Source organism: Lethenteron reissneri, chromosome 13 (assembly GCF_015708825.2).
Source record: "Lethenteron reissneri isolate LAM-NWPU_2019-01 chromosome 13, ASM1570882v1, whole genome shotgun sequence".
Taxonomy (NCBI): Eukaryota; Metazoa; Chordata; class Hyperoartia; order Petromyzontiformes; family Petromyzontidae; genus Lethenteron; species Lethenteron reissneri.
Genome location: NC_083791.1, coordinates 8,099,565 through 8,126,859, shown reverse-complemented (window position 1 = coordinate 8,126,859; position 27,295 = coordinate 8,099,565). Strand labels below are relative to the sequence as shown.

General features: G+C 47.1%; 1 protein-coding gene across 2 annotated transcripts in view; it reads left to right on the top strand.

Annotated features, from left to right (window-relative positions):
* UBASH3B (ubiquitin associated and SH3 domain containing B) overlaps positions 1–25,923 on the top strand; it is a 102,731-nt gene extending 76,808 nt beyond the window's left edge. Inside the window, exons 8-15 of one of the 2 annotated variants that reach the window (XM_061550976.1) lie at positions 1,136–1,319; positions 5,221–5,350; positions 5,979–6,101; positions 7,342–7,434; positions 8,153–8,297; positions 10,119–10,225; positions 13,690–13,802; positions 21,212–25,923. In XM_061550976.1, the coding sequence (XP_061406960.1) occupies positions 1,136–1,319; positions 5,221–5,350; positions 5,979–6,101; positions 7,342–7,434; positions 8,153–8,297; positions 10,119–10,225; positions 13,690–13,802; positions 21,212–21,349 (1,033 nt within the window). In that variant the 3' untranslated portion in view covers positions 21,350–25,923. Of the gene's footprint in view, positions 1–1,135; positions 1,320–5,220; positions 5,351–5,978; positions 6,102–7,341; positions 7,435–8,152; positions 8,298–10,118; positions 10,226–13,686; positions 13,803–21,211 lie in introns of both variants that reach the window. The other variant, XM_061550975.1, reaches the window with a different exon arrangement.
* Positions 25,924–27,295: the final 1,372 nt, after the last annotated feature.

Here is a 27,295-nt window from a genome sequence, read left to right as displayed (position 1 = left end):
AGTTCTTTTAATCCGCCGGTTAAACAGGTACACAGCAATCAAACATGTCAACCCAGTGATTGTTTTTTTTCTCCTTAGCTTTAGTTTCAAGCCCTTTGCCAAATCCTCTGCTGGATGATGAATCATTGTCCTCTCAATGTCACGTGGGCCCTGAGGGGTTGTGTAGCCGTACTTCACCACGCCAGTCACAGCGCGCGGGGTGCTGAAGAAAGGGGGGGGGGCGTGGGCGGGGGGGGTGGTGGGTGGGGTGGTGAAGAAGGGGGGTGGAGAAGGGGGGGGGTGCATGCTAAAACTATCGCATCCCCCGCAGCTACCGAAATAAACAAGGAATGTAATAAAAACATAACAGGAAATGCAGGTAATACGATATTTTGATGGTATTTTTTGTAGCTGCTGGGGGGCGGGTGCGGGCGGGGCAGGGAGCGCAGTGGTTTAGCACGCACGCACTGCACCTTTAAATTCCTAGCCCATGGCTGGGCTCGTCAAAGGGTCTGTCTAGATTATTATTTAGCCGATTGCGAAAAGCTGTGCCCGAAGATAACCCCCCTCGTCTGCCCTTCGAGTTGGTTGCGTACACTCTCTCATGGCGCTGAACCACGCGCGTTGTCCGGACGTGCACGTTTCTGTACTGCCTTTGCACCACCACATTTTGAGACTGCGCATTGTGTCCCAACCTCTTTGACCATCTCGAGTTGAATGAAGGCCTTTCCCGCTTTGCCGTTGTCAGTCTACGGGGAGTTGATTGGCCATACTTCACCCGCCTGGTCAGCGTGGGTTGTTGAAGGGAGAGGCCCCATGATATTACTTGCCACCCTCCGGCGATGTCAGTCGGGGCAGGGAATCGCACTCAGGTTGCCTGCGGGCTGCATACCACGATGTGCTCCATTGCTCCAACCCTGATATTAACGTCCTCACTGGCTACCCCACAATAGGCCTGGTTTTTTGTATATATTATTGTTGTTTAAGCGAAGGAAAGCTTAACTGAGCCTCTCATGACTCTTCTTCGCAAATGGTCCTACCAAGTTTTTTTTTTTTCGCAGAAGGTGGCGGTGATTGCTAACGTAGACTCCTATTGAGTAATTTGTTGACCTCTGACCCTTGTGCCCCGCTAACCGGCCCCGACCTGGCTCGCCAGGTCCTACGCGCTGTCGTGCCCCGTGCTGACCACGGAGGCCGCCGCCGCCGCCACGTCGGTGCCCCGCGAGCTGCTGCTGAGACACGCGGCCCACGGCAACGGAGAATCGTCGTCCGCCTCCTCCTCCTCCTCCTCCTCCGCGCTCCTCGCCGTTAACGGACCGGCGTCCACGACGAACAGCCAGGCACGTGCGGCGCACCGCCAGCTGCAGCAACAGCAGCAGCAGCAGTAGCTGCAGCACAGAGGTCGCAAACGGGTTTTGATTCCGTACCCGTACCCGGCCACACCAGGGACGCAAACGGGTACCCGCACTCGTACCCAGCCGGGTACGGGTACCCGTACGCTACCCATACCCGTACCCTACCGAAATGAGTGACAAACGGTTACTCACCGGTGACTCACGGCCTACCCGTACCCGTACCCGGCCGCACCAGGGTCGCAAACGGGTACCCGTACCCGTACCCAGCCGGGTACGGGTAGCCGGGTATCGGGTACCCGGTTGCGACCTCTGCTGCAGCAGCAGATCAGAAATACATCAGCAGCACAGAAATACAGCAGCAGCAACGGATGAGGCACAGCAGCGACTCCACACAGCAGCGACTCCACACAGCATAAGAGATAGACACCAAGGAGAAGGGCGTAGACGCGCATCGATGGCACTGGCAGCAACAGTAAGGATAATACCGGTGTCGGAGTTACACAGCACCTGTCTTGGGAACTCGTCACAAAGCTTTTCATCGAAGCACATTCTTATCTTCTTGGTTCTTTTTCGGTAAAGTCACGTAGAATGGAAATAATAAAATAATAAAATAAAACATAATAAGATAATTCTCACGATGTTTCGGCCACAACGCAAGCAGCCGTCCTCAGGTGAAGACCAGGTCTGTCAGACGCTGTCTCCCCGACAGACCTGGTCTTCACCTGAGGACGGCTGCTTGCGCTGTGGCCGAAACGTCGTGAGAATTATCTTATGTTTTATTTTAATATTTTATTATTTCCCTTCTACGTGATGACTTTACCGAAAGAACCAAGAAGATGAATCACTGCAGTCACCAAAGCTTTAAATCCACATTCTTATCGTTAGCGGTGATATATCCACTGCCATTGTGATTGTCCTTGGCAAATCTGTGATGAATCTAGATTTGAAGTTTTCGTGACTGCAGGGATCCATACTCTTTGGTTGTTTTGGTAAAGTCACGTAGGTATAAAATAAATAAAATCACGACGTTTCGATTGTAACACAAGCAATCATCATCAGGTGGGAAAACCACAGCAAGAATTTTTTTTTTCAGTACAGTACACAAAATCCGTGATCTAATCCCATCTGTGAAGGATGTCATTCCTGATATGCAATATCCTGGAGTCTACAAACTAAGTTGCACCTGTGGTGATTGTTACATTGGGGAAACTACATGTCTCGGACGGTGTTCGCGAGCACAAGGCAGATCTGAAACACGGCAGGACTAATACCTCCGCCATGGCTGACCATTGCTATAACGCTGTGGGCTCTCATGATATTGTTTTTTCCAAGACCAAGGTGCTCTGCAAACCTTTCGGGCTACTATCAAAGGTTTGTTCATGAAGCCATCCAGACACATAAACATAGACATAACTTCAACCGAGAAGATGGTTACAAATTGAGCAATCATTGGAAGGATGTTATTAACCAGGTTAAACCTTAAATGCTTTATGGTTGTTCCATCATATTTGCCGGGCACTAGTTTATTTTGCCGAGTTAATTGCATCCCCAGCGTTTGGCATTGCTGCTGCATTGGTATTGTTGGCTTCATTGGCATTGCTGCTGCATTGGCATTGTTTGCTTCATTGGCATTGTTGCTGCATGGCGTTGTTGTTGCATCCTCCCCCCCACACATCCCCAGCCCTCTCAGCCTCCCACTTCCAACCCCGCCCACTTCCCCCTGTCCAGCTTCACGTCCCTTTCCCTCTCCTAGCGTCCACGCAACGCTCCCCTCCCCCTACCCCCCTGCCTTGCCCCTCCCCACTCTCTTATCTCGGCATCTCTCTCCCCCACTTCAGCAAAACATCTGTTGATGACCCAATGTTTTCTACGCCTGTATTTCACATTCCTCCAATATATATATTTTTTGCTTGCTTCTGCTTGCCAGTGCCATGGGCTGTATCGTTGTAATTCCCCCGCACCTCCGATTAGCACGGTTGGCTACGTACGGAGCGAAAGAAGTAAAAAAATACATGCACACATACCATACCCTATATTCAGATGTCGGCGCGAATTACTCTTGGAAACATTGTGAGCTGGTGATGGGGCGGGGGGGGGGGGTTAGAGGTTCGAATCCGGCAGGCCGCCCCGATCGATTCCGGCGGGTGTATCGGCTGTAAAGAGTTGCGCGCCGGCCAAATATGAAATGGTCAATGACTCCTGAAAATTTGCTCGATTGGGTAGATGCAGAGCAATTATTTCACCTCCCCCCCCCCCCCCCACTGTGAAAACTTGGCACGACCCTCTTGGTAAAGAGTCATTAGACTCGGTTAGGCATTTCTGGGTAAACAAGTGTAATGGCAGTTCCAATAAAAAATATAACAAATGTCTAAAAGGCACGCGCACACAAACGTTCAGTGACTGTGTACTAGCGTGCATGTAGATTTGGATATGATGGGTGTGCGTTCGTTACTGTATCAAACAGAATATGGTTACAGGGCAAAAGGGTTCATGCTAGTGAGAACACTATCAATTTGAAGCATCGGCAAAATCGCCATAGCATGACAGAAGGACAAACTAAGGCATTGCTATTTTCTATATCGTGATGACAGATGTAGGTTTGTGTTCCAACTTCTGCAAAGGTTTTACAGTATATTATCTTACTCGGGCCATCGCTTCAGGGACATCTTAGACAAAAGCTGGTGTGATACGATCATAAAACCCAACTTTGTGTACCATTTCAACCTTCTCTTTAAGCAGGCATGCGGGGAGGTTGATAACCCTGACACGTTGATACCTGTCGCATGCCTGTTGGAGATTGAGATCTGGCCATGGCTAAAGTTACGGGCGTGTGCAGCTTGCTCACGTATTCGCTGCACTTCCCAGTACACTCGGGGTTTGTTACCTCGCGTAGACATTTCGCTCAAGCTGGAGGAACTAGTTGAGCTACTAAGTTCTTTGGGTTTTTTTCCACTTGTCAGAATCAGAATCGGAATATTTATTTCTCTTGCAGCAGGAGGAATGCGGTGAGCTTATGAAGTTCTTTTTTTAACCGATTTCCAGTAGGGGCACGGCGTAGGGGTAAGAACGTTTCAACAGCAAACAATGCAAAAAAACATGATAGGAATCCAAAGTACAAGAAAGGTAAGCAAATATTCCAAACACCTGAAAATAAAACTTAAACCATCCCCATCCTACCAGGCAAAGCCTGCTGAGGTATTAACTTATTTTTCAGAAGCGACCTGGCCATAAATGATAGCTGAACGAAGTGGCTTATCACGTGGAAATTTACAGCAGCAAAATATAAATGTGCAAACGGAAGGCGCTTACTTATGTCCAGCCCAAGCTGGGGTTGTCAATGGGGAAACATTACATGAGGAAGTTATGTGGCCAGATAAATTAACAAGTCGTACGTAAACTCCAACAACAAAAAACGATTGAACAACGTGGAGAGAAACGTATAGCAGCAATAGTTACGACATTATACGAAGGTCTCCATTGCACTTGCAGATGCACAGTCTGTCAAAGCACGGTTGCAAGTCACAGTTGCAAGCGTTTGCTGTGGTTGACACCAGCCTCATATGCAAACTCGATCTACATGCTATGAAGAAGGCCCCATTGCCTGAAACGATGGTGGTGGTGTCTGTCCGGAACTAATTGTGTCTGTGGCAGGGATTGTGGCCGTGGCACCTGTGGTTGTGGAAGTGATTGCATTCACAGGAACGATTGTGTCCGTGGTAGTGATGATATCCGTGACTTTGCCCGCGGGGAGCGATTGCGCCCCGCGGTAGCGACTCTACCCGTGTCCCCGTCCACGCTCGTGGCCGTGTTTCCGCCGTTGTGATGTGTAACTGTGCCATCGTGTGCTGTTCCCTGTGGCTGCGTCGGCGGTGCGGCACAAACACAGCGGTCCCTGCGTGGCGGCGCGCGTTCCGGCACGGAGCTGGCCCGCCGCAGTCTGTTTGTGCTGCGGCACGGCGAGCGCATGGACGTGGTGTTCGGACGGCAGTGGGTGGCACAGTGCTTCGACGAGCGGGGTAAGTCACGCGTGAGAGAAAAGCTCCACGGGCAAAGCGACGACCGCGGCAACAACAACAACAGCAGCAGCCCTCGGCTTTGTGTGCAGGCGTGCGGGCGTGCGATCTTAAGTAACACAATTTGGAATTTTGTAATAGCGTGTATGTTCTCCGCCGCATAGCACATTGCAGAAATATGTATTGTTGTACACTACTTCCATGATGACTTCACAAAACTACTACTTAAGTCACTTCAAACAGGCCTCTAGCCATGCTAAGGGACGCACGTCTTATGTGGCCTTCAAATTGTGTTTATCACATGCCAATCAAAACCGAACATTCCGGCATTCTTCAAGCTGGAGTAACCAAAACAAATTAGATCAAGAAACAAATTATTTTGCAGACATTTGTGACCGGTCTGAGACTGTCATTCAGCTACGCTTAGGAAATCATTTTAATAAAGCCCGAGACGTGGATTTGAACCCCAGGTGCTTGGCTATCTCGCCTCGTTGCTCTGACACCAGAGCCTGACCCCGACCACCTCCGGCTACGAGTTCCGCGCATCACAGAGTACCGAGTTAACATCTTAAATGTAACAGATGATCGACTCACGACTAATCAATTGAAACGCCTTGATCCGCGATTCTAGGAGTGTACTTTCGATCGAACATGAACATGCCGGCCAGTCTGCCGCAACGGAGCGGAGGGCATCGCCAGTTCGAGAATGACCCCCCGCTCACCGTCCTGGGGGTCACTCAGGCCCGGCTCACAGGTGAGCGTCGCTGCAACGACATGGCGACCGCCGATGACATCATCATCATGCTTCTCTAACGACAGCCACGCTCGACTCGACGCAACTGTGACGGCGCTGCTTGTAAGCTCTTCGCGATGACATCATAAGATTTCTAAAAATAGGTTTTACCCTTTCTGGCAAAAAAAAACAGCTGTGTTAAGACATTAAAACACCAAACAGAAACCTTTTGCAAGGAATCATGTCTGCATTAATCACTTATACTTGTAGCGAACATGCAAACAAAAACATGCCCTGACAGTATATGCATTTTTATTTAAAAAATTATTTAAAGCTTTCGTGACTGCAGGGATTCATATTCATAGTAAATGCATTGTCTTTGAAACTGATTGGCCCCCATTCTAGATTTGAAGCTTTCGTGACTGCAAGGATTCATATTCTTGGGTTTTTTCGGTAAAGTCACGTAGGTAAAAAATTAAAATTAATAAAAGTAAAATTAAAATAAAAATCACGACGTTTCGGAGGCAACACAAGCTTCCGTCTTCAGGTGGAACTTTCTCATTTACTTGATACAGCTATCATGCTGTGACGGTTCCACCTGAAGACGGAAGCTTGTGTTGCCTCCGAAACGTCGTGATTTTTATTTTATTTTACTTTTATTAATTTTATTTTTTTACCTACGTGACTTTACCAAAAAACCCCAAGAATATGATTGGTCCCCACCAGAGGACAGCCTTCTTCTTGGCAGCATCCAAAATGCTGGCAATAAATGATGAAAAAAATCGAAAAAACTCCATAGACATGACAGCTCACCCCCACGTGCCAAAAGGATTTTTCGTTTTTAAATCCTTTATATTAAGTTCACTTGCTTGCTTGCTTGCGCGCTTACGACCGTGCAAATCTTTCGGTCGTTTTTTAACCCACTTCCCGTGATCCAATCGAGCTGACATTTTTCACATAGACTCGTTGTGCGTAACAATTTCTTTTCGTGAAATTTTTTTCTCCAAAATGTTACACTTTTTAGGTAAAAAAAAATTAGATTTAATTTCCAATTGCTTAATGGTGGCAGGCAATCATCTGACCCATAGGTGGCAGCCATCTCAAGCCAGAGGACGAGAGGATTCTAGCCGCCCGTTTCAAAGACCAATGTGGGCTGGGTTGTGGCCCATTGAACACGCATATAAAGGATTTATAGTGAAAAACTTTGTTTTTACGGGTTAATTTTTAAATAATGCATCCCCGCTGTCGCGTACGACGGCAGGTGAAGCGCTCTTCGATGTTGCCGCGGCGGTGGACGTGGTCTACTGCTCCCCTTCCCTCCGCTGCGTTCAGACGGCGCAGCATCTCCTTAAAGGTGAGCGCGCGTCGCCCGTTTTTTTTCGTCGCCACTCGTACCATAACCCGCCCCACCCCCGCCCGAAAGGTGCGGCGGCGATGGAATGTCGAAACGACGTCAAACGAAGCGTTTTAACAGGGTAGCAGTGGATGGGTGGGTCGGCGGAGGCAAAGGCCGGAGAGGCGGCGGATTACAAGGATGACTCTGTCGGCGACGTGAGCGTGAGGGGTTGAGGCGACGCTCATTTCGAGCAGCGGTGTTAAAGTTTAGCACGTCGGCTGGATCCCGTAAATATCAATGTGTCATTAAACCCGCCACCACCCGACACACCTTGCTTAATTGGCTGTGTCGGGTGGTGACGGGTTTAACACTCCGCTGACTCTTAACGCGGTTATCCGGCTTGACCGCCTGATTGTGACATTGCGGTTGTTGCTCTGCATCTACATCGGCAGCCATATGAAAGAAGGAAGAAGGCCAATGGCTCTCGATTGCCAGCATACAGAGAGAGGCCGGAGAGGTTGAGACGGCTGTAGCTGTGCACGGCACCAGTGGCAATTGTTGGAAGAGTAACAATGAATGAATTTTTTCTTGAAATTGGTGACGTTAACTCAACAACGTGCTGGAGTTCATTTTTACTTTGCGCGGATGCATTTTTATTCGAGCGACCCCGAGTTGTTCTTGTTTGTAACTCGTCTATCGGAAACCCAGTGAGTTTTTGCCCTTCGTTACATTTCAGGTCTGCAGATCGAGGGCCGGCTTAGGATTAAGATCGAGCCAGGGTTGTTTGAGTGGACCAAGTGGACACCTGGGAACTGTCTGCCATCCTGGATGTCAAACCAAGAGCTCACGGCAGCTGGAATCCACATAGATACCACCTACAGGTGCGACGTCACCCACACACAAAGACAAAGATCACCCGTATAGCCTTAACAGACTTCCGGGGCAAGTGCTGTTAAGGAGTAGCACCTATGAAGGCTGGAACGGTACACGAGGGGGGTGGGTGGCCAACACCACGCCCGACCGCCTTTGTTTTCCCAGTGACAATGTTTACGCACCGCACCAGGTACTCATTTGAAGCTAAGTCGACCTAGGGGAGGCCCAGGACCGGTTCAGATAATCGTCACCGGTGTTGGCCGTTAGTGGGAATCGAACCCGGGTAGCCGGGTTTATAGCGCAGCGCGCTAACCGCTAAACCACCGCTCCCCACCCAAACACAAGCACACACACGCGTGGAGGAGATTTCCCGTGAAGCCTGAACAGTACTGTTGACGAGCACCGACGAAGGCCCACATGTCCAAGTGGGGGTGATGTTTACACTCTACGGCAGGTAATACATTCAGGCTGGGTCGGCCTAGGGAAGTCTCGGGCCCAATTCGGATACATGTCGCTGATGTTGGCCACGAGCGAGAATCGAACTCGTGTCGCTGGTTTCATAGCGCAGTGCGGTAAGCACGACGCTACCGCCCCCACCCCCCACACGCACACCTACCTCCCCTTATCGTGTGATGTAGTCAATCTACTACTCGTGAATATCTCTCGAATATGATCCAAATTGCCCTCAATGCACCGGATCTCGTGAATTGTGGAAGCTTAGCAGGGATGAGTCTGGGTGGTGTTCGAATGGGGAGGATACTGCCTTAGAAAGGTGGCCAAGAAATGGCAGTACAGCAGTTGTATTAATCTGCGTAGAGCTTTGCTTCATTCCCCCTCTCATACGGAGGGGATGGGGGCGTTTCTGAGTATAGTTCAACATTCTGAGGTGGAGTGGTGGTAGTGAGATGGCGACCTGAGTTTGATTCCAAACCATGGCTAACGTTGAACTTCTTTCGCACCGTACGTAGCCAACGGTGCTAATCGGAGGTGAGAGTGGTCTTGCTCTATCCAGAGTGATGAAGTACGATCAACTAACCCAAATTACCAAAAAGGTGTAGGGAGGCCTTCATTTTATCAGTGAATTGACAAAGGCCGATAAATTATCCTAATATCTGCGTGATTATTATCGTGCGTCCGCTTCCTCTCGACATACCAAACACTCAATTAATGGAAAATTAGCCAGACGTCCCGATGCAAGAGCCTTCTGAACAAGGGGTATTTAGAATCAAGTGAGGATTTCCTGGGTAAATAAAAGTCATCATTATTATTAAAACAGCCTGTTCTCCTTTAAAGAGGGTAGTAGTTGCGTTTCTGAAGAACACCGCGTTATAATAAATAATATAGGGTAAAGCAAAGTCCGCGATAACACGTGAGATGTGTACGCAGGCTGAGCAAAGTCTGAGGTGCGTGGGTAGCATCTAGATGCATCCAAGCAGCCGTACAACCGCTCATTCCTACTCGCGCGACGTAGTTCTTTTCGCTCTATCGCGTCGCATACAATTCGCATCCGCGTAATAAAAAAAAATGTGTTCCCCTAATACATTCATCGCATTATATCCAATTCGCGTTGTGAAAACAACACGCGGCGTTATTGCAAAACAGAATGTATCATCAGACCTCTTTGGCCACACAGTCAAGAGCGCTTCTCTCCATCTGCAGTCGTGCCACCGTTGCACGCACGATCTACGGCCTTCAAGTGGTGCTCCCCCTTGTTGTTTTTCCTTCTCCGCTCTCCTCCGCTGTCCTCTGCCCTCTTGCGGATCCACAATAGCGCTGGGGTTTGTTTTTGTTGTTGTCTCTTGTTGTGTGCGTCCCGGGTCCGTCTCCAGGCCCCTGATTCCGGTGGCGCAGTTGAACCCGAGCGAATCGTACGACGTGTACGTCACACGGAGCTTCCACGTGTGCAGGGAGATCCTGGCCGATTGCAAGCAGAAGGGTGAGAGGCCCCTGCAGTCACCACCGGCGAGACCTCCACACGCACACACAACACACGGCGGTTGAAGGCGAACGCAACAGTGGCGCGGCTGCAGGTGGAGAGAAGCGCCGTCGGGATGCGCTCCTGCGGCCGTCTGGAACACTCTTGCGTACGTTATTAGGAAGCCATTGGGAGCTGTGCACTTTTAAATCATCATCTAGATTGACAACTCGTTTCTTTTAGGAATGCTTTTGGTGTTAAGTTTGTTTGCCTTGCCCCGCACCTCCGATTTAACACGGTTGGCTACGCAAGGTGTGAAAGAAGTTCAACAACGCCAACGGCTGCCAATAAAGTGACGGTGATGTCACGACCGCCCCCACCCCACCCTGTGCAGCGCTTTGTGGCGGGATCGGTGAAATCGGTGGCGCTCAAACATGCCGAAGGTTTACCACAAATCTAGTTCATCAACTCAAGCTTCCAAACCGCTGATTTGCACAGACATGCGTGTACAACGTCGTAAAAGTAGGGAGTGTGTGGGGCCCATGGCTTTTGACATAGTAATTGGGATGCATCGCTGGACGCCCGAGACTTGTCTATTTATGAACGGGGCCGGTCACCTAGTTCACAATAACACTCCACTGACCGCTTGAAATAAATATGAACGTTCTCATGTTTGTTACGGTCGGCCCCATTGACTTTACTGCAGGGAGAATACTGTGTCGACTTGGTCGCACGTTGTTGTGTAAGAACACGATGCTGTTATAGCTCTCCAAAGTGTTGTCAGGTTGTTACTGTCGGACGTTCCGCTGCAAATGACGGGAGCTTCTTCGGCCCCTCGATTTCCTTTTTTAAATCCTTTATATTAAGTTCGCTTGCTTGCTTACGACCGTGCAAATCTTTCGGTCGTTTTTTAACCCACTTCCCATGAGCCAATCGAGCTGACATTTTGCACACAGACTCGTTGTGCGTGACAATTTATTTTCGTGAAATTTTTTTTCCATAACTTTACACTTTTTAGGAAAAATAAAATTATATTTAATTACCAATTGCTTAATGGTGGCAGGCAATCATCTGACCCATAGGTGGCAGCCATCTCAAGCCAGAGGACGAGAGGACTCTAGCCGCCACGCATATAAAGGATTTATAGTGAAAAACTTTGTTTTTACGGGTTACTTTTTTATTCGTCCAGAAGCTCCCGCGGGGATGGGATCGTGCCGAACAACGCGCAGGTAAAGCCCAAAAAAATGTGGCAGAGCTGGTATTGGCACAGCTGCGGCGCACGCTATGCAATATCAACGCAATTGGATTATTTTGGGATGTGTTTTAGGGTTCAGCATTTGCGCCACAGCGGATGCTCGGGGTCAGATTTTTTTAATTGTTCAGCAGGGCTGGACCTTTGAGTGCTCTTGAGGGTAATCTTTACGAGTATTTTCGTTTTCTTTGGTGACCACGGGATGGGACTGTGCGGTCAAAATAGCCTTTTGCGTCACTGCGGAGAACATTGGCAACAAAGTTAATGGGCGGACAAAGACTCCTCCTTTCTCTCCGTATTTGTATTCTCCATAACGACGCTGATGCTTATTTTGTGTTGCGTGCATTATACAGCAACCACGTCAGTCGGCAAATAGCAACATAAATTTTGAGGATTGTGTGTGTGGTTTTTTTTCTCTGACGTGTTTATAGGGGGGTCGTGTGCCTAGAGAGATGATGTTGGGGTGGGGGGGGGGGTTAGGGATTCTGCCTAAGCGGTGCGAGTATACAGTGAGGGAAAAAAGTATTTGATCCCCTGCTGATTTTGTACGTTTGCCCACTGACAAAGAATGATCAGTCTATAATTTTAATGGTAGGTTTATTTGAACAGTGAGAGACAGAATAACAACAACAAAATCCAGAAAAGCGCATGTCAAAAATGTTATAAATGTATTTGCATTTTAATGAGGGAAATAAGTATTTGACCCCTCTGCAAAACATGACTTGGTACTTGGTGGCAAAACCCTTGTTGGCAATCACAGAGGTCAGACGCTTCTTGTAGTTGGCCACCAGGTTTGCACACATCTCAGGAGGGATTTGTCCCACTCCTCTTTGCAGATCTTCTCCAAGTCATTAAGGTTTCGAGGCTGACGTTTGGCAACTCGAACCTTCAGCTCCCTCCACAGATTTTCTATGGGATTAAGGTCTGGAGACTGGCTAGGCCACTCCAGGACCTTAATGTGCTTCTTCTTGAGCCACTCCTTTGTTGCCTTGGCCGTGTGTTTTGGGTCATTGTCATGCTGGAATACCCATCCACGACCCATTTTCAATGCCCTGGCTGAGGGAAGGAGGTTCTCACCCGAGATTTGACGGTACATGGCTCCATCCATCGTCCGTTTGATGCGGTGAAGTTGTCCTGTCCCCTTAGCAGAAAAACACCCCCAAAGCATAATGTTTCCACCTCCATGTTTGACGGTGGGGATGGTGTTCTTGGGGTCATAGGCAGCATTCCTCCTCCAAACACGGCGAGTTGAGTTGATGCCAAAGAGCTCCATTTTGGTCTCATCTGACCACAACACTTTCACCCAGTTGTCCTCTGAATAATTCAGATGTTCATTGGCAAACTTCAGACGGGCATGTATATGTGCTTTCTTGAGCAGGGGGACCTTGCGGGTGCTGCAGGGTTTCAGTCCCTCACGGCGTAGTGTGTTACCAACTGTTTTTTTGGTGACTATGGTCCCAGCTGCCTTGAGATCATTGACAAGATCCTCCCGTGTAGTTCTGGGCTGATTCCTCACCGTTCTCATGATCATTGCAACTCCACGAGGTGAGATCTTGCATGGAGCCCCAGGCCGAGGGAGATTGACAGTTCTTTTGTGTTTCTTCCAGTTGCGAATAATCGCGCCAACTGTTGTCACCTTCTCACCAAGCTGCTTGGCGATGGTCTTGTAGCCCATTCCAGCCTTGTGTAGGTCTACAATCTTGTCCCTGACATCCTTGGAGAGCTCTTTGGTCTTGACCATGGTGGAGAGTTTGGAATCTGATTGATTGATTGCTTCTGTGAACAGGTGTCTTTTATACAGGTAACAAGCTGAGATTAGGAGCACTACCTTTAAGAGTGTGCTCCTAATCTCAGCTCATTACCTGTATAAAAGACACCTGGAAGCCAGAAATCTTTCTGATTGAGAGGGGGTCAAATACTTATTTCCCTCATTAAAATGCAAATCAATTTATAACATTTTTGACATGCGTTTTTCTGGATTTTGTTGTTGTTATTCTGTCTCTCACTGTTCAAATAAACCTACCATTAAAATTATAGACTGATAATTTCTTTGTCAGTGTGCAAACGTGCAAAATCAGCAGGGGATCAAATACTTTTTTCCCTCACTGTATGTATGTTGAACTTCTTTCGCACCGCACGTAGCCAACCGTGCTTTTTTGTCGGAGGTGCAGGGGTAGGACAACAAACTGAGTGACGATGAGCGTTGTTGTGTTCCGTGCGGCGGCGCCAGCAGGCTTGTCGCGAGTGCTCATGGTGGGCCACGCCTCGTCTCTCGACGCCTGCACCCGACAGCTCCGTGGGCTGAGCAAGCTCCCGGCTAAAGACTTCATCCAGATCGTGCGCAAGGTCAGGCTGCCCCACCAGCAAACCCCTCAACCCAACCCTCAAGCCATACCCCGTCCTGACCTTCTTGAAGTCGTGAAGCTGTCATTGCTGCTGCTGTGGTTCTTTTTTTTTTGACTGACGTCGGCAAACATTGATGCGTTATTTATTTGCCCCACGGCTGCTTTTTGCCGACGTGTGTTGATGCGGTGGGTTGTGCGGTTTTGTCGTGCAGGTGGTAACTTGCTGTGTGTGTGTTGTTGTTCATCAGACTGGAAATTGCCCGCCCCCTAAAATGGCCGAGTGCACACATGTAATAGGCCTGTATTGAACGAAAACCAGGTTTATGGGTATTTCAATGTATTGTGAAGTCACTGTGATTTACAGACAATTCTTTGAAGACTCTGGCATAATTCTGTGCTCTCATGCCGATGCTCCCCCACTTTGACAAATCTACGCCTCTCCAAGTGGTGAGGAATGGTCAAATAATTCCAATGACCCCTGTGATGTGAAGAGGGCCATCGTTATCCAGTAATGAATTGACAAAGGGCTCATTTACATGAAGTACATAAATGGGTACAAAATCAGCCCTGCGATTGCTTGCATACAGTGAGGGAAAAAAGCATTTGATCCCCTTCTGATTTTGTACGTTTGCCCACTGACAAAGAAATGATCAGTCTAGAATTTTAATGGTAGGTTTATTTGAACAGTGAGAGACAGAATAACAACAAAATCCAGAAAAACGCATGTCAAAAATGTTATAAATTGATTTGCATTTTAATGAGGGAAATAAGTATTTGACCCCCTCTCAATCAGAAAGATTTCTGGCTCCCAGGTGTATTTTATACAGGTAACGAGCTGAGATTAGGAACACACTCTTAAAGGGAGTGCTCCTCATCTCAGCTTGTTACCTGTATAAAAGACACCTGGGAGCCAGAAATCTTTACCCCGACACCTGGGAGCCAGAAATCTTTACTCCGAGCTCTCAATACTCTAATAGTGTGCTGTCTTTGAGTTGTACGCCTTTTAGCGTCATCTGGTCCAACACCAATGGAGACTAGGCTCTAAGAAAAGCTGTCTCGGGTGTGAACCAATCAACTTCAAGGACAGTGCATATCATCATCATCAGAGTTGTTTCTTTTTGTTTGCATTTTGACTGCTTGTGTTGTGGTTATTGCAAACATGATGCCTTGTATAAAGGTGTCAGTTTTTGTACCATTTGAAAGGGTAAAAACCTACTACTATATTTTGCCACTGGTAAAGGAGGTCTCATCGTGCCTGTTCTTTGTTTCGTGAAACGTTGACTCGTGTTCATCTTAGCCACACGAGAACAAAATACATTTATAAAATAGTTACTCTTCTTGGTTCTTTCAGTAAAGTCACGTAGAAGGGAAATAAGAAAATAAGAAAAATAAAACATAATATAATATAATAATTCTCTTATTTTATTATTTCCCTTCTACGTGACTTTACCGAAAGAACCAAGAAGATGAATCCCTGCAGTCACGAAAGCTTTAAATCGAAAAATAGTTACTGTGTGTGCCTAGAATTGACATATACACTAAAGGAACTTGGGCACAGTGAGGGGGAATGCCTTTCCTCTGTAGGCGAATTCTTTATTTACGTGTTCAAGGGGACCAGTTGATCATTACAAATTCTTGTAATCCTATCATTTATGTTTGCCCTCGCGTCAATGAACAGTGTGGATTATTTCCAGCCAGTTTAGCGCACGTAAATTGGAGATCAATGCGTTTTATACGCCACAAGTTCGTCACTAATAACTCAGAATTCGTGTGATATTTACAAAGTAGGTTCAGCTCACTGGAGGGTGTAATGAAATAAATATCTTGACTTGCACAGACAATGGAGTTGCGTAACCCCTTGGCAACTTTTACAGTTTCTTAATACCATATTATAGCTACTTCAGCCAAAAAAACGTGGTCATGTTTATTCACTCACTCTGAGATGCTTCAGCATTTAAACAACTAAATTAATGCAAATCCTTATCGGTCACTCGCATGTCACCAAACAAGAAGATTTTATTACATTTTAGCCATTTTTCCACGTGACCATTGTGTGAACGCATTTATTTTTAGAAAATATCATTTACAGGACAAACTTATGAATGGTCATTTAAAAATGGCAACTAGTTGCGAATTGTATTATTGAGGTCATGGGTCCAATTTTTTTAAGGCCTTATCTCGGTCAAAAACATGGATATATGGTAATCTGGTATTTATATTTTTTGGTAAATGAAAATCTGGGATGACCCTGTGCCCCAGCAGTAATGTTGGTCTCCTTTACATTTGATTTAAAAGGCATACCTTTATAAAACAGTGCTTTTGTCATCACTATTTCACCTCCATCTGCCCACTAACCTTGAAGCCAAAACTCTGAATTTAAATTCTTGACAGTGTACACAGAAAGGACCATCATGATACATTTTTATAGTTCGTGAATTTGCAGGCAGTTTTACTATTTAAGCCATGACTGCTGCATTAACAACACCCCCATGAACATATTGTTGGTTAGTCATACTACTGCTATGCTTGTGTGCGTGTGCCTTTTACACAATCACTTTATAAAGGTAAATAAAGGTGCAGCTCAGAAATGTATTGCTCACACCACCACTGATGGAAGGGCTTCTGCAGGAGAGTGCTCTAGAGATATTATTTCGTCCTAATTTTTCCACGCAAATCAGTTTCGTGCCTTAAGTCAGTGGTTCCTTAACCTGTGATGCGAGATGCCCCTTCCTGGGGGTGCGAGACATGCCAGATATTTTTAGAAACACAAATGAGGCACGGGCACATCAATACAACTACTTTGTTTCGTAAAACCCTCTTTATTTATTAACATTGTAAAACATTATAACGATTCAGAAACAAAGGGGTGCAAGGCTGCAGTAAAGGCTAAGAACCACTGGTTTGAGTAAAAAATTCTGAATCCTCTTCACACACTGCAAGTCCATTGTGGTGGCGTTGCAAAACCAACTGAGCGTAGGCGTGTTGGCCATTATTATTTAAAATAATTTTAGAGGAAATACATTTATCTTTTTTGTTGTGTTTACATTTCAACACTGGCATTCATATGAAATATGATGCCACAGGACGTCTTGACTGTTCCCATCACTTTTTCAACAGCACATAAGCACCCCCACGCAGCGCCTACAGATTATTGGCTTTAATCAGCTATTTTGTTAGGGGGGATGTGTTTTTTGCTTTATCTCATCAAGGAGCACGAGTCATATCTGATTCAGAACAAAGCCATTCTGTTGATCTGCAAATCCACGAAATAGGATCCGAATTGGCCAGTGCGAGTGATCTAGCACACCTGATGTCGGATGTTAGACCAGTCATGGACAAATGCAACTCTTTTTTGCTGCAATCAGATTTCCTTTCAATCATATCCAAATGTAGCAATGTCAAGTCGGTCTCCAAAACCCAAAGATGGGATGAAGCATAGATCATGCAATTTCCAACTATGGCTCAATCTTGATGGTCCAGTCCTCGTGTTTGCTCTTGCAAGACCCCTCCCTAAGCCCCTCCATGTGTATTTTGGTTTGGCTAAATTTATTCTTGTCCTGCCTGGTTTTGAAATGTGCTTTAGACAAATGTTTACCTCCCGCAAAAACTTACAATGGATCATATTACCAAACTTTTAGGGGGGCGAGCACATGTGTGTGTGTGGGTGGAGTGGCAAACGTTTAGGGATGCGGGCCGATGTCCAGGCAAAACAACCCCCTACCTTCTCGTGGTGCCGTATGGGCAACGCTGTCATGCGCAGTGCTGTAGGGGGAGGGCCAATTCCGATTGGTCTTTCCCCTCCCTCATGGCGTTTGTGACCACCACAGCTACCAAAAGGGGGCTCTGGGCGGGTGCGAGGAGCTGGTAACCCCTCCACCTTCAATTAATTACCGCTAAACCACGACGGAAAAATGTAATTAAAAGCTTGTGCCAGGCGTCTATGACGTTTCCTAGCCAAACCCCATTTGGCGGAGCCAGGAGACTGAATCCTTATTCTCGGAGCTCCCCGAGAAACAACAAAAAACCACTACATGTGGCCACGTGGAATGTTCGAACGCTCACTGCGGAGAAGAGGCTGCCACTCTTCTGTCGGGACCTGGACCGGTACCGCCTGGATCTCTGTGGCATTCAGGAGGTCCGGTGGACCAGCTCTGGCTCCTGCCACCATGAGGGGTGGACAGTCCTCTTCTCAGGGCAGGAGACTGCCAAACAACAGGGAGTTGCTCTTATTCTGAACAAAAGAATGAAGGGGGCGTGGGAGCGTGGCGGTGAGGTGTGAGAAGCTGTAAGCCCCAGGCTACTTTGGGCTCACCTTCCCATCAACCAGAGGTGAGGAGTGGTGGTCGTGGTTACTTATGCCCCCACATGAAGACGAACATCCATGGAGGGATGCAGGCAAGGCCGATGAGTCAGATGCCTTCTATGACCTCCTTGGCACAGGTGCTAGCTAAAGTGGCCCCTCAGGGATAGAGTCATCTTGATGGGTGACGTCAATGCCCGAGTTGGTCATGATGCTGGCACCTGGTCTGGAGTGATTGGAAGGCATGGGCCAGATCAGCTCAATAACAACGGCAGGAGGCTGCTAGATTTTTTTGCAGCCCATGGGCTTGTAATTACCAACACGCTGTTCCGGCATCGGCGCATCCACACAATATCATGGATGCATGCCGGGTCCAAGCAAGAACAATCTGCTGGACTACATAGTGACGTAACAGCGGATGCGGGCCCATGTCCTTGACACCAGGACCTACCGTGGAGCTGATCTGCCCACTGACCATCGACTTGTCATCTGTAAGATGCGCCTGCCATTCTTCCACTCCAGTGGTGGGTGTACACCCAGGACCCCATTCAAACCCTTAGTGGCATGGTCTCAGCTAACTGATGAAAGTTGCAAGCGAGAATTTAATCATCGCTTGCGGCTGGGGTTGGCATCGTCCCCCACTCTTCATGATGTCGAGGGGAAATTGGCGAGGTTTAGGACTGTGCGTTTGTGCACAGACTGCCCTCCATGACATCGTAACAACAGCCTGGACCACTGGACGGGTTCTGCAGGACTGGAAGGATACCCTGGTGGTCCCCCTCTTTAAGAATGGGGACCGCACAGACTGTAACAACTACAGGGGCATCTCACTCCTCAGTGTGCCGGGAAAGGTCCTGGCAAGGATTATTCAATATCGCCTTGCTAGGCACGCTGAGGAGAGGCTTGTGGAGCCCCAATGCGGTTTCAGGAAAGGGCGGTCCTGCACAGATGCCATATTTTCTGTCTGTCTGCTACAGCAGAGGTGTAGGGAATTCCAACAAGACCTATATCTCTGCTTTATTGACCTGGTCAAGACCTATGATACCATCAGTAGGCCTGGGCTCTGGGTAGTTCTTCGTGCTTTCGGAGTCGCTGACCCTCTGCTCACAATCATTTAGGACCTTCATGATGGTGAGCGGGCCTGGGTAAAACTACGTGGTCGGGAGTTGGAACCATTCCCTGTACACCTTGGGGTGCGACAGGGATGTCCTCTGGCTCCCACATTATTTAACATCTATTTCTACCACGTAGTTCGTGAAGCCTTCAATAGCTGTACCGGGGGAATTTCCATCTGGTACAGATACAATGGGAGGCTGATCGATGCCCGGGTGCGGTCAAGGGATGGCTCCCTATTGCTCAACCATGTTACGTATGCTGATGATCTGGTAATTGCTGCTCACTCAGAGGAGGAGTTGGAGACGCTGCTGTTGAACCTGGAGCTTGCCACTAAGAGGTGGGGCCTTACCATCAGCCCCACCAAAACTAAGCACCTGCCTGGGTATTTTGTACCATCGGACACTCCACCCCCACAACTCCCAATTGGTGATAGGGCAGTTGTGGATAGAGTGGAGAGTTTCCCATACCTGGGCAGTGTGCTCATGACCGGCTCCGGTTGAACAGCAGAGATCTCACTCCAGTTGAGCGGCATTATCTTTTCATCGGTTGTGTAACGCTGTGTGGAAGCTACCTGGTCTGTCGCTCCGCACGAAGCTTCAGGTCTTCTCGGCCACGGTCATTCCCTCCCTTCTCTACGCTTGCGAAACGTGGAGCCCCCTAATGGAACATCTTCGCCGGTTATAAACATTTAGGCTGGCCTGCCTACGATCCTTCTTGGATTTAACCAGGCTTGATTGTGTGAGGAGCTCACAAATCCTTGAAAGATCTGGACAAAGTCCCATCGGTGAGCTCGTTCGGCAGGCAAGGCTGCGTTGGCTGGGCCATGTAGCCCACATGCCCAGCCACCGCATGCCTAAACAGCTTTTGTTCGGCCGGATCGAGGGGGCGAAACGGGCGCGGTACGGGCTAGAGAAGAGATGGAGTGATGTGGTACAGGAGGATGTAGAGCTGAGTGAACTTGTCGATGACTGGCACCAGCGGTGTCAAGATCGGCCTCTAGTGGAGGAGGCTCGTGAAGGACACGAGTGGACAGTTGGAAGCAGTCGCCCTCCAACAACAACGGAGGGCGGAGGAGCGACACTCACAACAACGAGCGGAGCACCGGGTGGCTAAAGCACAGCAAGTTGACACAGTAGGGGGCAAAGGTGGTGCATCAGCCAGTCAGTCTCAGTCAGTTGACCTGTGGCATCTAGGTCTGCGCCGTGACCTGCCAGCGGGCGTTCGACACTTCACGTGGCATCAAGGTGCACATTGCCCGGCACAAGCGTCGTGGTGACGTCACCGCGATTTAGTGGCGAATGGCGGTTGTTGGTTGTTGCAGTGGCACAATGCCTTGGAAGCAAAGGTTGTGGTGATTCAAGGGGGGAGTTGTGAAACTCCCGCACCCACACTGCATTGCGAGGTGGCCGGGAGATAGCGGTGCAGAACAGTGATTGACGGATTTACGTACGTGGCCAAGCTTTGAGGAGTTTACTCACTCGCAAATGTGGGGTCTGTCAGGGTCACTCGATTTTTGCTGCTCACGCAAAATGTTACCCTACGAAATTGACCACTCATTCCTGTGCATGAGCCTTTTGGTAAGTGGGTGCGAGTGTGCTGTTGCGATCTGCAACTGATGGCCTTAATCTAAGTTGTCTTATGGTTGTTGTTGTTGTTGTTTGACTTGCATCCCACTGGGATATTTTCACAGGGTTGGTGTACGGTGATTTTTCTGCAATATTTTGCTGTCTTTTCTTGGATTTTCTGTTTGCACATAGTCACTTTAAGATGTTTTCTTGTTCATATTTTTGTTTATTGTTTGTTGCGGTTGCACCCGATTCAAGAGCCGAATGGCTCACAGGACTATACCTAATAAATGAACTTTGAACTTTGAAACTGCGGTGGTTGGGTTGAAAGAGTCCGGCAAAAGCGAGTAGTCAGCGTGGCAGAACTAGATGCTGCAATGTTGTCAAGCATCACATCGTGTGGCTCCTGCCCCTTGCTGTTGTGTGCAGGTACCGTACCTGGGCTTCTGTGCCTGTCAAGAGCTGGAGGAGGCGGGCATCTGGCAGATGGTGGACCCACCCATACTGCCCCTCACGCACGGCCCAAACCCGGCCTTCTGTTGGCGCGAGGCCCTCTGTGAGGACTGAAATCATCCGGGAAAACACAATTCATTAATATTTATTATTGTTATTATTTTATATTAAACGAAGAAAAGTATAATAATGTATAATTCCCCTCGTCTCTGTGCTATCACCGAACATATGTGTGTGAAACACAAATCACCCCCCCCCCCCCACCCCACACAATAATTAAGGTTGTGGCCGGTCGAGAGGGGATTTTTAAAAATGTAACAATCTCATGGGAAATAAAGCAGCGTGTACTAAATGCAGTGCGCCACACTTGCGCCACTATTAGATTGCGATGTCACACTCGTTTATAGATGGGGGGGGGGGGTCCTTACAAGTTTTGTAAATTAATTTATTATTTTTTAACACATATATATACGCGCGAGGTTGCTTGGTATCGAAATTCTCTCTCGATCGCCCACGGAAGGGCTCCCCCTGTCCATGGTACTAAATACCAACAAATGTGATGATGTTTCTTCCAAAAGAAAGTGGAAGAAATTGCCGGGGGGATAGCCTTCTCCATCGTTGGGAGAACTAAACCTTGTTGTCACCTCACTTTTGTTGGAGGGGAAAACACATTAATGATGCTCGCAATTCCTTAAAAAAGCATTGAATGTTACGACGCTGTATGGATCTTCCCAATGTTGAAGGAGAGAGAGAGAGAGATTGTACGGTTTAAGGCAGGTACTGGTGTTAGTGTGTCGTGTGGGAGATATATTTTGTCTTAATCAACATTGAGTTTACCTCGTTGTTAATCGCAGGCAGGATTTTTTTTGTTGTTGTCACGGTTTACTTTCCTCGATCGGTAACAGGCATACAGCGGTCTACAGCGGGTCCCCTTCTCGTGGTGTCCTCTATATACTTGCATGGTGGTGTTTGTAGATGTTGTTTGTGTGCTTGTTCCTACCACATACATTTACGATGGCAATCACAATTGAGTTACCAAAAGTGAATATTTAAGTCTAATATAGTATTCACATTATATGAACATTTACATCCAAAAAGTTAAAGGCACTCCTTTTTTTTTTACTTTTGTTGTTGTTATTGATTACATTATATTTTTATAGCACTTAACGAAGCTGCAGCATACATGTGTTTCGGTGTCGCGAGAGCTAAGTGACATTTGAGGTTTGTATTACGCAGGCATCTGCAACCTGCGTTTGTCCATTCGGATATTGATGTACGTCACATTACAGTGTACTCTGCACACGCGCGGGACATACGCCGCTGTGGTTACATGCGTTCCCGTATCCGTCAATGCCCGGCATATATCCGGGGATATATTTCAGCGGTGGGCGACGCGGATCCATGTTTAGGCACCACAGGCCTCCGAACAACTTGACCGCGTTCGTGCAGCGTTGATCCACTTGTTGTGCAGTCGTTACCGCGTGTTCATCGTTGTACAGGGGAGACCCTCTGCTACCAACTCGGCTTACACAGGGCTAGGGTTGCAGTGTCTCCATTATGCATATGCATGACAGCAGAGGCCAAACACGATACACGCGGATTCCTTCCCCTTTGCGATGTTCAGTCACCGCGTCCCGGCGTAATTGAAGCTCTATCCACGAATTGACACACGTGACCGTCGCGCTCCACAACAGCGCCACCAATTCAGACCGTCGCATTGTCTGAAAGTATTTCCGTGCTTGGCGGTTAGGAACGGCGAGCCGATTGTAACTCTGTGAGCTGCACAGGCAATTCTCTGTCACCCATGTGTCCCTGTCAGACACCTTCTCTTTGGTACGTGAAGACTTCAGCCGATCTGCTGCGTGTCACCTTCCCGGTTAATCCTTCCTTTTGATTATGACGCGGAATGCGCAGCTCTACACACGCAAGGGCGCTCTCCCATCATTCCAGCATGGATGATGAAATCACTGCTGTGGCTCGCGAAATGAAGCAGTCAAACCTCCTGAGTGCTTGCGGAAAGGTGTGGCTAAATTAAATAATGTGATGATAATAATGGGAATTTTAATTATTGTTTTTTTCGGTGAAGTCACGTAGAAGGGAAATAATAAAAAATACAACATGCTAAAATCTTTTATTATGTCTGGCAGGGACTCATGGGTGACTTAATAAAAATAAAAAATACAATATTTTATGATGTTTTATTTTTATTATTTTATTATTTCCCTTCTACGTGACTTTACCGAAAGAACCAAAAGATAATAAAATATTTTATTATGGTTTCGTTTTATTATTTTATTATTTCCTTTCTACGTGACTTTACCGAAAGAACCAAGAATATGAATCCCTGCAGTCACGAAAGCTTTAAATGGAAATTTAATGGGAATTATGTTTACTTATTGGACTTGATAATGGCTCAGTAATAACATAAATAATGTGCAGTCCTTTAGCAATCAACTGCCAAATGATGGGCTTCCCATGCCTTCAGTTGGGGTTGGTTGACCATATTTCACCCGTGCTGGTGAGTATATAAAGCGGTAATTGCTTTAGGGGGCCAGAGACCGGTTCAAATATCACTCGCCACTGACGTTAGCTGGAATCGAACTCAGGTTTACCGAGCTCACGGTGCAATGCGCTTACCACCGCACTCGCCCCAAATTGGAATTTGGAATAGACACACCCCCTCCCCCCTGCACTGGAAGTCTGCCATATAAAATTAACCAGTCAGGCAGGTTGGCAAAATAGTCAGGTGGAGATGTGGTTAACCCTGATTACTGGTAATGCTCGTATGCGCTTTTGTTTCGGGCGCACAGAATTGCCATTCTTGTGAAGGGTGCGCCACTGGGTAGGGCTTTGGAGCAGTGTGGTGCTTCCAGGATGGAATGTGTCAGCAGATTTGACTCCGCGTTCAGTGCTTGTCCGTAGCATTATCCTGCAGGAGAGAGGAGAGACCCGATGCAATATAGGAATTAAAGTGCAGGCTAAATGCAGTTGCCAGGTCACGCTGCTAGCCGCGCAGAATTTGTGTAACTTTAACACGTTGCCTTTAATCATCGGGGTTTTGATGCCTCCTTTAATGAATGGCGAGAGAGGCTGAAGAAAGTTTTTTGGGGACGGCGGCAAACAAATGTGGTACGAAATGACCGAGCAGATTAGACAGGCGGTGGGGGGGGGGGGTGACCCCCTGGAATTGAACCCTCTGATGTACAGGGTGGTGGTCCAGATGTCTTGTGACCCCCCCCCCGCCCCCCCAATTTAATTGACGCGCTAATAAAAACGTTTTCCCTTTGCATATTCATTTTTGTTTTAAATGCAGCTTGTACTTTCTTGGAAGTAATTGGAGGGGGGGTCACAAGACATCTGGACCGCCCTGAAAAATACTATGGGTGGCAGATGTAGCACTTGGGGAATGCGGGGCCGTGTACATCATTCAGCGCCCCCTCTTAAGAAGTCAAAAACCCCTTTTCAGTGGGGAAACAACCAAAATGCATTTGGAAGGTTTTAATCTTCGTGAGCGACACGTACTCGATTGACCAACTTACGATTGATTTTAAAGGGTAAAAAAAAAATAAGGAGCACGAAACGAAGCGAAACCTTTGACAATGTTTAATTGTGCTAATTTGTCGGTCACGTTTACATGCCAATCCAAATTCAAGTGTGGAAAAAAATCACATCCACTTTCTCCAATGTTAAACTCGGGGCTGAGCAAATGGCCGGTCGTGTTTGTTGGAATCGCATTCTGGCGTGCATTGTCGCACAACTATTTTGTCATTTCACAAGTCACATATTTCCATAACGTCCTTAAATATTGGCATGTATTTTCTCGTTCGCGCATCTTCGGTATCGTGTTCAAATGTCCGGCCCCTCTGTCGTTTTGTTACAAAGATAAAAACAAAAAAAAACCGTTCCCCCTGTGAACTAAACTTGCTTTGCCAAAATATCGTTACAGAGCATCGCCGGGCTTTGAGCTATAGACATATTCCACTAATCTACGCTGTGTCGTGTCGTATCCTGTTTGTGGTCATCCGAAACTGCTCGCGGATTCGTGAAGCAGGATTGTAATCTAGCGCACTGTGTGCTTTATGCAAAAATTAATCCTTCAAAGCAATTCATCAAATACAGGTATATATTTAAAAAAAGAAGTATAAGTTTGTGTACAAGTTAAACAATTATATATGTGTACTTTGCACCAATGAATTAAAGTATATTAACATGTGGACGAGCATTTATACGATTACTTTCGTTTTCGGAGGTTTTTTTTACGTATAATGTACGCACATAATATGCACAACGAACCCCATATTTTGTTGTCATGATTTTAAAATGTTTTGTTTGAAATCTTTACTTGCACTGGGGATTGTGTTGAATATCGTGTGTTCATTATAAATTATTTTTTTTGCTCAGAAATGTCCCCTGTTCACGTTGACATCGACGGACGCAAGGGAGGCAAAGCCAAGCCTTGTGCGTGCCCCTTGTCCCATGATTGCGGTGTCGTTCATTCCGACACATTTGTCCAAACGGGGGAGGGGGGGGGGGATGTACGAGTTACCTTTTCCGCGAAAATTCGTGCAATCCGTGAATTCAAAGCAGGTATAAGTGTTTCAGGAAATAAAAAAATTATACGAGACAAAAAAAGGTATCCACGTGTTTAACGATTTGACGGCGACATTAAAAACATGATTCTGCGCAAAGGGCCTTCTCTTGTTTTCTTCATTAGTTGGTGCAACATCAAAGACGTTTCCACGTGCAAATATTTGTTTTAGCAAATATATGGAGGGGGGGGAGGGCGTCATAATGTTGGGCATGCCTGGAGCGAGTAATTGATCGATCATGGTCAGCGATCAGCAACTAAAATAACAAGAAGAGACATTTTTCATAATCAACGTTTTTGGGTTTAGATCGCGTTATTTATAAATGTGTCGTAACCCTCCACCACCCGACACGGCCAATCAGTAAAAAAGTGTCACGTTGACAAAAGACAAATAGTTCACTGCTTTAGCCCACCGGTGTGTTGAAGCCACAACATTTACAATTGTGACACTTTTTTACTGATTGGCCGTGTCGGGTGGTGGAGGGTTACGACACATTTATAAATAACGCGATCTAAACCCAAAAACGTTGATTATGAATAACATTGGTCGCGAAAGCCTACGTGTTAAAGAGACATTTTTGTTCGAATTCGGTACAAAAAAGACCCCTCAATATTTCAAGAGCTGCAATGCACTTCGTGGTGAATGCGAGAGACGGTGGTTTCCTTGATACATGACGGGTCACGAAGAGGCCCTTAAAGAGACCGCCGCAGGGTGCTGACTTCCCTGGGTCACGTTGAAGGCATTAGTTGTGTTGCCCCCCCCCCCCCGATCTGTGGAACTCCCCTATGCCTTGGAGACCAGGCTCTCGCATGGTCTAAAATCATGTCCGTTTAAAACTGTGTTTCCGGGTGAGTTTGTTCCTCTTCCGTTCTTATTGTGCCACCCGGTTCTTTCGTCGTTACCTTTCTTCTTCATATTCGTGGCGTCCAGAGACTCTTTTTGCGAAAGGTGCCGTATAAGTGAACATTTATTTTATTTTCTTGGTTCTTTCGGTAAAGTCACGTAGAAGGGAAGTAATAAAATAACCAGATTTTCACCTGAGGACGGCTGCTTGCGTTGTGGCCGAAACGTCGTGAGAATTATTTTATTATGTTTTATTTTTTATTATTTCATTACTTCCCTTCTACGTGACTTTATCGAAAGAACTAAGAAGATGAATCCCTGCAGTCACGAAAGCTTTAAATCGAAATTTATTTTATTATTATTTTTAACTTGTCACGGCAGAACTCTCGGCCCCCACTATCGGTGACAATTACTATTATAATGAGCCACGAATGTGTGTGTGTGTAACGCGTGTGACGTCACTCCACATACCACACCTCCCGTCATTAATATTCATGAGCGGGTGGATTTTTACACTCGTGCAGAAGAAGGTCTAGCGGAATTTTTGTTCGCAAATTCGCTTTAAGTTTCACGTTTCTTTATTGAAAGTGAGTCTTAATAAATCAGTCTACGCAGCAACAAAGTGGAT